This window comes from Cynara cardunculus (genome assembly GCF_001531365.2).
Source record: "Cynara cardunculus var. scolymus isolate 2C chromosome LG 11, CcrdV1, whole genome shotgun sequence".
In the NCBI taxonomy this organism is placed as follows: Eukaryota; Viridiplantae; Streptophyta; class Magnoliopsida; order Asterales; family Asteraceae; genus Cynara; species Cynara cardunculus.
The window spans coordinates 5726164-5738333 of NC_037538.1; the positions used below are offsets into that span (position 1 = coordinate 5726164).

Sequence of the window (12170 nt, forward strand, 5' to 3'; positions counted from 1 at the left end):
TATTAATAATATATCATATATTATATATTATGTTATCAATAATAATATAAGGACAAAATGCATAAAATAGCAATCTACTTTCATAAATTTATTTATTATAGTATTGTACTTCAAGTTTTTCTTATTACAACAATGTATTTTCAAACTATTTTTTATTAGGACATTGTATTTTGAAAAATTTACCCATTATAGCATTGAGTAACCTTTTAATTTAAATTTACTCATTATACCAGGTTTTCATACCACCTCATTGTCCAAGTAGGCAGACAACATGTACCATGGTGATGTGACTTTCTTATTACATCATTGTACTTCAAAATTATTTTATTATAGTATCTACTAGTTCTTATTAAACACAATATTTTTAATTTTAATATTTAGATATTTTACATGTTATTTAATAAATATATTAAATGAATTAAAAAAATTCTAAATTACTAATATACAAATATCATTAAAACTTGTATAACGCACCTTATCTTGCTAATATTTTTTTTTAAAATATGTTTTTTTTTAAAAGAAAATAAGAGTTGTTCCTTTTTTTTACCAAAAGATATTATTTTTTAAATAATATATTATATTTGTTCAAAAACTTTTGCTTGACGTATAAATATATTAAATTAATTAGATTTTCTTGAATTATTTATTAATATAACAATATTAAAAAATTATAGATCATAATTTATTTCGTTAACATTTTAAAGAGAACTTTAAATATGTATTTATTTGAACAATATAAAATAAGAAGTGTTATATTTTCTACAAACAAAATATGTCTCGAAAATAATGTTTCATATTTATTTAAGAAATATTTTACTCTAGAATATTTAATTTGCATGCAACTTAATGAGAAAAGGTCAAAAACTATTAAATGTTTTTTTTTGATTAAAAATAATATTCAACCCGCTATGCGGGCCGACTAATCTCAGAGTGATTACCTGTTTTGCAGATAGCCCGGAATCACCGCATTTGAACCTCCGTGGCCACAAGAGGATTTTTATTCCTCCTTGGATTTGAACCTGAGACCTCCAGATACTTTTGACCTTTGGAGTCAAGCTCAAACCAATCAGACACCTCCCTTGTGGTTAATGTTTTTTTAGATCATAGCAATAAAAAATGAAAATCACTAATAATAATTTGAAATAAGTTTTTATTTTTATTTTAGTTAAGTCATCAAAATGATGTGTCATCCACATCACCTCATTAAAGCCACACAAGCAAAAAAAGTCAAGGAGTTAACCTGTTTAAAAGGTAACATGTTATTCATTGCTATTATGGGTAGATTTTTTAAAGTACGATGCTTTAATAAAAAATAATTTGAAAGTACATTGTTGTAATAAAGAAAAACAAAAGTAGAATATTATAATAAAAAATTTATGAAAGTAGATTGTTATTTCATGTATTTAACCCATAATATAATTACCATATATAATATGTTATATTATATATTATCAATATAATATAATATATCATTTTAAATATAATTTATATTAATATATATTAAATAAATTACCTTGTATATAATAACAAAAATTCGAACGATATATGATATATTGTATATTATTTATTATTATCATTATACAATATATTATATATAATAAATTATTTTATTACACAAACCAAACAGAATATCCCCTCTATAAATACACATGTTACTCCCCTTCATTCTCATATCCCTCTTCCTTAATTTGTCATACTCAGAAACCATCGTCCTCAACTTGCATTTTCGAACCATCTGTCAATGGCAGCATCGTAAGAACATCTCTCTCTCTCTCTCTCTCTCTCTCTCTCTCTCTCTATATATATATATATATATATGTGTGTGTGTGTGTGTATTCCAATTTGAATTTTGATATTGGTGCTATATGGTTTGTAGAAACGTGAAAGAGGTTCTTCCAACTTTGGATTCTACTTCTGAACCACCTGCTGTGTTTGACGGAACAACTAGGTATTTTATACAATATCATATATATATATATATGATGATGATGATGAATTAAGTTTGATTTTGCATTCGGAATGTATTTTGGATCATCAGGATATCTAAAAAACAGTTTGATTTTGTTTATGAAAAAGGTTATACCTCAACTACCAATGCCCCGTTGCACAACGTGCTTGGATTACCAGGAATTATAAGGTAACTTGTTAATCTATGTATAGGCTTTACCATAAGTTAGTTATCACTTAATGAACCAGCTATATATATATATATATATATATGTATATATTCATGTAGGGACTACAAGAGAAGATCAAGCTTGTTCCTATTGACCTTGCTAACAAGCCGATATGGTATAAGGAGAAAGTCTGCCCTGAAAATAAGGTATTTTTCATAATCTTCTTGAAAGTATGTAATAATAGTTTGGGAAAGATCTGAGCCCGTTAATACTGTTTGTTGATATTTGTTTCTTTAAGGTACCAAGCCTTGAAGATGACAACAAGATCATAGTAGACAGCATAGAAATGGTGAAATACATAGATGCTCACTTTGAAGGGCCCGCATTACTACCACAAGTAAGAGATCTATATATCTTAATTCATTCTCCTCTTTTATAACTGAAATTATAGTAACAAGCAACCACATATGTGTAAATGAATCTGCTTGTAGGAGGCTGCCAAAAGAGAGTTTGCTGAGGATCTATTGGCATACACCAACACCTTCATTGCTACAGCCTACGCTTCGTTTAAAGGAGATCCTGCCAAAGAAGCTGGTAACTCTCTCTCTCTCTCTCTCTCTCTCTCTCTATATATATATATATATATATATATATATATACACACACACACACAAAGAATGAAACCCTTTTAATGTACGTAGAGCTGATGATATATAGATTTGGATATCTGCAGGGGCTGCTTTTGATTACTTGGAATCAGCTCTTGAGAAGTTTGAAGGTCCATTTTTACTTGGAGAAGTGATGAGTTTGGTGGACATCGTTTATATCCCATTTGTGGAAAGGGTTGATATATTCTTAAAAGAGGTATACAAGTACGACATCAGTTCAGGCAGGCCAAAAGTAGCAAAATGGATAGAGGAACTGAACAAGATTGATGCCTATCTTGACACCAAAGTTGATCCTGATTTCGTTGTTCAGATGTACAAGAAACGTTATCTGGTAAGTCATCAAGTATTTCTTCCAATTAATATCATCATGTCATGTATTAATTGCTCATTAATTAATACATGGTTTTCGTATGATTGTTGCAGGGTCAGTCATCAAACTAAGGCCATCGCATGATGATCATATCTTTTGAGGGTTAATTACATTTGTGTCGTTTAATTAATAAATAAAGAAATTAAGTTGTTTGTTTCAAGAAAAAGTTCGAACTCTTGTTGGGTGTCATTATATTGATATATATAATAATAATCAAGTGTTGTTTGTGTCAGCAAAGGTGTTGTTTTCTTATGTTTCTTAAATTAATCGAAATGTTTTTTTTATGTCGATTGTTTAGACGTCAGATCGATCGATTAGTAACCAAAGCGCCATCGGCCTTGCTGTATCACGAACTTTAAGTATCAAATTTCACACTAAAGCATTTCAATCGATCAGACACCAAATTTGGTGTAACAAATCACTATTCATTTGATGAGATATTAAAAAGAAATATACCCAGAATCTTATATATAAATGTAAGATTTTGTACTACCTGCCAGAGAAGATTTATTATTTGCATCAAATTTTACACTGTTTTTTGGGGATTTAATGTAAGATTAGGTGTCACTAATTATTAGAGATGTCCTGAATAGTTAGGGGTTTTAATCTTACCCAAAAAATGAAAAGTTCGTGTAAGTTTTATTAGTCGTATATAAATATTATATACTTCAAAATAAAAATCAAATTGTTAATGGTAGCACAAACCATGATATAAAATAAAATAAGATTTAGTTATTTAATAAAATAAAAACTAATCATTAAATAAAAAAGATTATTTATCATGAGGAAAATATTTTCATTAAATTATGTTTTAAAAAAATATAATTTTATAAGATATATTTTCATAGTAATTAATGATTTGATTTTTTCAAAAAATCATTTTCATTTTCAAACAATTTTAGAAACATATTAACAAAAGTAATAAATTAATTCTAAAGTTTAAAAAATTAGCCTTAAATATAAATATATTAATCCTAAACAAATTAATTAATATTAAACAAATAACCCTAAAATCTTAAAATTAAGGGCAAATATATACAAATTTGTAGAAATTTTACGCTCTATGATTTTCTCCGTTTTAGAGAATTTGTTTGAGCAAAAAATTGTCCAAAATCCTCGTTTGCTCTAATTTAGAGAATTTGTTGGAAATGCTCTTAAGTCCCATTTGGTTTGCAGAATTTTGATAGGATTGTGAGGGATTTCATTGACGGGATTTGAGAGGATTTGGAATCCCACAAACATGGGATTTAGAAAATTCCAAAAAGGTGGTTGATATTTCATTGAATTTCATAGAATTTGTTTTTAGTAATGTTTTAAAATAGGTTAAAGTTACTTATATTGTAATAATCAATTAATAAAAAAATAATTTAATTATTTTTATAATTTTTTATTATAAAATATTCACAAAGAATGAAATTCAATTAAACTTCAAATTACTAAAAAACATTCCGTCAAAACAAATGAGACCTAACGTTTAAACGGTACTTGCAATGACCTCTTCCTAATGGTCATAGGCTTGGGTAAAGCAAACTTTGGATAGCTATGAAATAATGTGGTGGCAATTAGAAAGAAACTAAACCATAAAGGTGGTGTTTGATTGGTTTGAGCTTGACTTCAAATGTTAAAAGTATCAGGAGGTCTCAGGTTCAAATCAAAGGAGAAATAAAAATCCTCTTATGGCTATGGAGGTTCAAATACGGTGACTCCGAAAGATCTGCAAAACAGATGGTCACTCTAGGATTAGTTGGCTCGCATAACGAGTTGGATATCCAAGTTAATCAAAAAAAAAACTACAACACTACTTGGTTCAGACAAAAGAATGAAAATGTCAAATAACGAATCGAGTTGATCGAATAAAAATCCGGTCTTATAAAAAAAAATAAGTTCATTATATTATATAAAACCGAAACACTTCATTTTATAAATTATGATCAAACATCCCCTAAAAACAACTCTTTTGCTTGATAAATTCCTTTTGTACTGTAAATTATTTTAAATGGTTTAATATTCCTTTTTTAATATGTGTAGAATTATTTATTTAAAATGGTTCAATAAACTAGAGGAAAACAAGCAGCCGTTCTAGCTCAGTTGGTAGAGCGCGTGGCTTTTAACCACGTGGTCGTGGGTTCGAGTCCCACGGATGGCGATATTTTTCTTTCTTTTTAATAGAGTTTTTTAGATTTTATTTTCAATTTAAATCATATATAGATTAACTTTTTACATTTTATTTATTTTTGAGATATTTTCTATATTAAAATTTGATTGAGATGGCTTAATAAGATAATTGAATAGTCTTGACTTATTCCTTTAATGACTTAACAATTAAGCCAAAAAAGCCCTCCGGTCTAGAATATAAAGCTCATTTACAAAATTAGAAATTGAAGACCATGGAACTCACAAACCATGGAAGTTGAACTAATGAACAAATATCGTACTTGGAGAAATCGAAATCAAAAACTAAGGGGCCGTTTATCAAACGCTTACTCGGGTAAGTGAACGCCAAGTCACATTATCTTACCGGATGAATATAATAATGATTAAGAATCTTACCCGATAAGAGCGAGACAAGAACCAAGAGTCTTACCCGGTAAGCGATGGCAACGACTCCTACCACGGTAAGCGCTTACCGGATAAATTGTTGCATACGATAACGTTTTGGTGGACTAAAATCTTTATCCGGTGAGTGAATAATGGTGTTAAATTTTACCGGTAAGCGCTTACCAAGTAAGTATTTGATAAACATCCCCTAAATCTTTTTATTCAAATGAGTAAAAAAAATATGATTTTTTCCTTGTAACCATGACTAATCAACTAAATTACTGAGACCTAAATTTGAGATTGGTCAGAATGAGAAGGTATAAAAAGCAGATCTTTTTTTTTTAAGTATATAATATTTATATACGGCAAATGCAACAAATAAACTTACACACCCTCCTAAAAAGCAAATATTTTGGGCTTATGATGCAGATTTTTATTAGGGTATAGATATATAACTTTTAATCGGATTTTAATTAAATCTTGATCTATTAAAAAATGGCTTCATATTTTATCAGAAGATAATGGATTTAGGGGGTGTTTGAGATTGCTTATTTAAATTGTTTACTGATCTATTCCGGTGTGGTACCAGTAATAACTTGTTTTTTAGTGTTTGGATGAGGGGAAAAAAACAATGTTTATACCAGTAATAAGAAGTTTTTGATAAGTTACTCTCTTCTAACTTATCAAAAACAACTTATCAGCTTTGAAATCCAAATTATCTTTTTAACCCTAAACTTAATAAAATCCACCAATGATAATTCGTTTTCCTCGATTGGATCCAAAACAACCCAAAAGATGGGTGCCCAAGAACATCCAAATTTATAACCCTAAACCTAATAATTCAAAAGTTGCTTGATCCATTGCATGACTTCTTCGGCAAGGTTCTTCATGGTCTCCAACTTTTATTTGGTTTTCCATTTCGATTTCTCCAAGTACAATCTCTGTTCATTATTTCAACTTCCATGGTTTTTGAGTTCCATGGCCTTCAATTTCTAAGCTTCTTCGGTTTCAACTTCCCTGGTTTCCATGGTTCCCAATTTCTTGTATACGCCTTCCACAGTTTCCAGATTTCATGTTTCCATATACTTTCTACGCTTCTCAATTTCTTGTTCCATGATTCTCGATTGCATATGCTAATGTTCAATGGTGGAGTTAGAAGATCTTATGGAAAAATGTCTTTTTTGGTCATTTTACATGAATAAGCAAAATTTGCCAAATACCAAAAAACAATTTGCCAGTTTTTACGTTTTAATACCATCATAAGCTAATCCATAACACTTTTTATAAAACTCCGGTTCAACACCACATAAGGCATAAGTTGTTTTAAATAAGCAATCCCAAACACCCCCATAATTAAAATCTAACCTAAGGTTATATACTTAAAAATATACCCTTCATATAGAATAACATTTTGTAATACAAAAGAAATCCCTTTTCTTTCTTTAGAAGTCTCTCTGAGAGGTTACTTGACTCTCCTCATAAATAATGTTACAACAAATGTTTAAAGACAGCAGCCATCATTACCTTGACAGCTTCCTCATGTTTGTTTGGTTATTTCACAACAAAACCATACCAACAAAATCCAACTGTAGTTTCATTATTCTTTTTCTTCCAAAATTTGCCCAGCATGCGGATTACGCATGCAAATAATGATCGATTTTAGAGCAATCGCGGCTAAACTACGCCACGGCTGACCTTTCGTCCTCATGGTCATCAAGGTTAAGGGCTTCTAGCAACTTTGGCCATGATTCCGGGATCCCTCCAGGCAGATCGAACTCCATTAGCTTCCCTTGATCTCTGTAGAAATCCTCAACCGGCTTACTCTGAACCAAACAGAAATACAAAATTCTGTCATAATGGGTTCAACCAAAAACGTTAGTTACAGAATCATCTAGCAACATCAAAGCAAATTTTCAAAAGTTACTTTTTTACCCCTGTTGGTCACTACTCACTACAAAAGTTGTTGCAATTAATTTGGGTATTTAAAACTCCCTACTCTATCATACTCGTTGTTCAAGGATTTAAGGGTATTTTAGACATTTAACAAGTACCCACAATGCCTTCTTGAAAATATGAGCTTAGTCTAAACTAAATAGTGTCGATGTTTCGGAAAACTTAATTCCACCAAAATAAATCTCTCTTTGTAGAGTGTTGTAACAATGGCTTCTAAAAATTTAAATAAAAAGAACAATACCGTTTCTTGGTACACATGAAGTCGCGCCTTGACAACTTCTTCAGTGTCATCAGCACGAGTAATGAGCTTGGAGGCACAGTGTGAAGGTGGAAGAAGTGGAGCCATGCTCATTCCAGGTCTTCCATTCTCAGCCTTTGCATTAATGGAGGCCACGTTGAAACCTTTTCCACATTGACTGCATATCCTTCGGCCAAGACATTTCTCAACCAATACATCTTCCCTTAGTTTGAGATTGACCACCAAATCAATTTCTGTCACCTCATCTAGAATTTCCTGAATATACAAAAAACAGAGAGAATATATTATTGATTTAATTTTATTTTCCATGATGGCTTTTGATTTTATAGAAAAGCAAAGGTTCATTAGGGGGTTTGTGCCAGTTTGTTAAAGCAGAGTGAAGATGAATTAACAAATGGTAAGCATCACATCTAGAGCAGTAAAGACCAAGTTTATTAAGCATAGAATAACAAAGATGGGATTATACGCCTGCAGCAAAATAAACTGAAATGTGGAATAGGAAACAAAAGCAAGAAAAATAATTATGATTCAATACGCTGAGATGTATGCAATTATGTTCCAATAAGTGTAGTAACCTTGTCTTTTCCACTTCCAGTGGTGATCCATATAACTTCATAGTACTATGTTCCTAACCATAAGATCATCCCAAAAGGCCAACTTCTAATTATATAGACTTATACATAAACTTTGCACAACCATGATTATGTTCCTCCAGTCGAAGGGAATCAAGACAATTCTTATTTGTGTCATGAACTCATAAAATCAGATGAGTAAGCATTTAAAAAATATCTGGGATGGCTAATCTTGGAACTATTGCAAATGCATCCTGAAAAAAAAACACAACATTCTCCCTTTCTGGCAATATTATCACTCAGAAAGCGCTACGAGAAGCGGAGAACAAGAAGAAAATGGGTTTTGCAGCTTCAGAAATCACAAATCACCAACTTGTGTATAGGAAAGACATAATTTTAGTTATAGAAGTTCCAATGAGCTAATATGGTTCAGTATGGTTAATACAAGATACTTACTGCTTGTCTTATAGTTCGCGGAAAACCGTCCAGAATAAATCCTGATTCACCTTTCGCTTCTCCAGCTTCTAGTCTCTTTGATAACAGGTTGAATATTATTTCATCTGAAACTAGCTTTCCTTGATTCACTATCTCAGCAAGCTGAAAAACATATTCATAATAATAAATTGGAAGTGCAGAAAAAATCAAGGAAGTGATCGTCATTCACTCATCATATGCTTACAACAAGAGCTTATCACACTTAAGAGCTTCAACAAAGATAAATCACTTTCCAATAAAGGCTATATGAAAAGAATAGGGTCAAGCATGTTTATTAATTTGTAATACTCCCTTCGTCTCAAACTAAATGCATAGTTTGAGTTTAGACATGGTGCGCCACGATAATGGGAAATAGAAAAAGCTTGGAAATGGGGGTAAAAATTAATGACACCAAGTATAATGGAGGAGGAGTTGGTTGTTTCAAAAGGTCGGTAGGCACCCAACCACACTTCATAATCAGTTTTCTTCTTACCTAATACGTATTCAATTTCTTTATCTATGCACTGTGCTAATTAGTTACATACATGGAAACAAAAACAAAATACAATTGAAACACTTGCGCGTTAGAATCCTTAACAGACAACCAAATTTCTGAAGTTTCTACTCTCCATCCAAATAAAAGCTCACCTAGAAACATCCCTCAACAAAAAGTCAACAAGATCGAAAGAAACACCAACCGACAAACCATCGTCTTGTTATGGCCTAGGAAGACTTCCATTCTATGTCCCATTCCCCACTTTAATACCGTTTGAGGTCCATCAAATGCAGTAAAAAAATCCCTTGTAGTGCGAGAAACACCAGCATGAGTCCTATATGACATCCAAAATGGTACTAACAACCAGTAGTTCACGGTTCACCCCATTGTTGTGACACAAGGGGTAGCATTGTAAGCTAAGCAAACGTCACTCAATGATTACGGTAGGACGTGGCAAAGGATCAAAATTAGCCACTATCTGAAGTTTCAAAACAGTAAATCTCAAGGCCCTGAATTTCTTTTGCTATGTTCTCAAGTTTGGAGAGAAATCAAGAGAAAATAAAGAAAGAAAATTTGTTCGTTCTCAAGTTCGAAAGAAGGTGTATCGTTTCAATACTTGCCAATTGTTTCTCCAAGTTAATTGGAATTTTCGTCTACGGCACTCCAGAACTCATAGACATCCGTAACAATTAGTAATTACAATATCCTAATTCAACAGGTAATCATGTATAACAAAGCAAATCATACACTACACCGCCGTGTGCAAAGCTAAGATAAAATTGATTACAAAAAAAGGATTTGGGCGTAAACGTCATGATCTTGTTAATTACATTGGGTGTACATAAGATAAACTCCTCAATCAATAATCATAATAAATCTAAGGAAGACAATATATCAATGAAAAAAGATATACCTGACGAGAAAGAGGTCCAGAGGAAGATAACTCTGCACGTACGAGATCACCGGTAGCGATATGAGGGACACCGAGAAGAGTCGATAGACGACTAGCATAGGTTCCCTTTCCGACGCCGGGACAGCCAAGAAACACCCACTGGAAGTTTCTAGAACCCTTGGGATCTGATAAATTAGGGCGTTGGTGATGTTGAGATTCAATTTCGGAAGCAACGGCAGTGGTGGTGGAAACTGATCTCTTCAAAAAAGAAGATATAGAGGAAGATGGTGATGAGGGTTTGAGGAGGCGGGCGATGGCCGCCATTGGGTGGATTTGACGGCTGAATTGCAGACAGAGAAAGGAGGAGGAAGATGAAGAAGCGTGAAGGAGAAGAGGAGATGGACCTTTGGCGTTGAATGGAAAATTGGAGATCCCCAATTCATAAAACAAGGTATTTTGGGTTATTGAGCATCCATCGCATATTCTTCGGAATTTACATTTTTAACCTCTTCTACATAAATACAATATTTCACTAAAATATTAATTATTAATAAAATATTCACATTATTTTAAAAGGTATAAAAATTTTGAAGCCCCAAAATTTCATTAAAACACGAGAAAAAAACCAAGGACAGATTAAAAGACGAGAGATTGTTTGGTAGTTGCTGAATGATTTAGTAGATAATAGTTTAATGGTCAGAATAATTAAGAGGCTTCTGTAATATGGAGTAAAATGAAATATAATTGTTCGGTAACTGTTTATTATCTTTCAGATGATTGTTCTTATATAATTTATAGATAATGAGGGAACAGAAAATTTGGGGAGTCGAGATTTATATTTTATTCCTATATATTCATTCTTATTCCTTAATACACCACCACATTAGGCATGACAACAGGGACGAGATGGGACGAAGAATGTTTAAAGTGTATATTTTACTTATTAGAAAATTATAGTGTTGAATTTATATATAGTTTTATACAAGTTTTCACATTTAGTCATCATCATTACGAATTTTACATCTAAATTGTATAATTAGTATTCATTTAAATGAAAGTATGTCACTGACACGTTTAAATCATATTAAAATACATCAATTCGAGAGAGGTGAGGATCTATTTGGTAAGGAATGATTGAGAGAAATGATCGACTAAGGTTGATTGATTGAGAACCGCAACTGTTGAGGGTATAGAGAACAATAAGAGGCAAATAAAATGTTGATTTACCTCTTTTATCATATAAGAGGATAATAAGATATAAATGTCTCCAAAAAATTAGAAAAAACAAACAACCTGAATGACTCTATCTCTTACCAAATCATACATAAAAAGCTAATGAGAGTTTTCTTTTTCAAGCATGCAACAAGGCCTATGTATTGTAACTTTGTAAGGATGGTGATGAAGGAAATCAAATAGAGAGGTTTATGTTTGAGCTTGTTAATGGTAAAGTATGTAACTTGACCAAAATATCCTCACATATACCAGATAAACTCAACATCTGTTACATATAAGAACGGTGGGTATAAGCAAATGAAAAAGGATGGGATTTTAACGTAATTTGAAAAAGCAAGTGATAATAACCGCAATTTCGGTAAACTATGGGGATGATTATGTAATTTTGTTGGTCCCAAAAGGGTCTACAAGAATACTAAACAGTTTGTAGAAGGGGGGGATGAATACAAACACAATTTTCAAATTTAAAATATATATTGATAAAGAAGATCAATACAGATTTTACAAGATTGTTTGTGGAAAGATAAGTTGTGAGAAACCTATCTAAACAATCTTAAGATACACACAAAGATTAGCAAATATAAAAAAAGATATTGCT

At 31.5% G+C, this 12170-nt stretch overlaps 2 protein-coding genes and 1 non-coding gene across 3 annotated transcripts; 2 read left to right on the forward strand and 1 right to left on the reverse strand.

Moving 5' to 3' along the window:
* The first annotated feature begins 1741 nt into the window (after positions 1-1741).
* LOC112521010 (glutathione S-transferase L3-like) lies at positions 1742-3226 on the forward strand. Its single transcript, XM_025129637.1, has 8 exons — positions 1742-1752; positions 1877-1948; positions 2077-2137; positions 2237-2323; positions 2416-2514; positions 2609-2711; positions 2851-3128; positions 3209-3226. The coding sequence occupies exons 1-8, from the start codon at positions 1742-1744 to the stop codon at positions 3224-3226; spliced, it is 729 nt and encodes a 242-aa protein (XP_024985405.1).
* Positions 3227-5228: 2002 nt separating this feature from the next.
* TRNAK-UUU lies at positions 5229-5301 on the forward strand. The gene has a single exon. It is a non-coding gene; the product is annotated as a tRNA-Lys (tRNA).
* A 1768-nt stretch (positions 5302-7069) lies between these two features.
* Positions 7070-10785, reverse strand: LOC112521973 (adenylate kinase 1, chloroplastic-like). Its single transcript, XM_025131000.1, has 4 exons — positions 10361-10785; positions 8934-9074; positions 7888-8160; positions 7070-7516 (listed from the first exon to the last, which is right to left on the reverse strand). The coding sequence occupies exons 1-4, from the start codon at positions 10661-10663 to the stop codon at positions 7373-7375; spliced, it is 861 nt and encodes a 286-aa protein (XP_024986768.1). The 5' UTR covers positions 10664-10785; the 3' UTR covers positions 7070-7372.
* Between the last annotated feature and the right edge of the window lie 1385 nt (positions 10786-12170).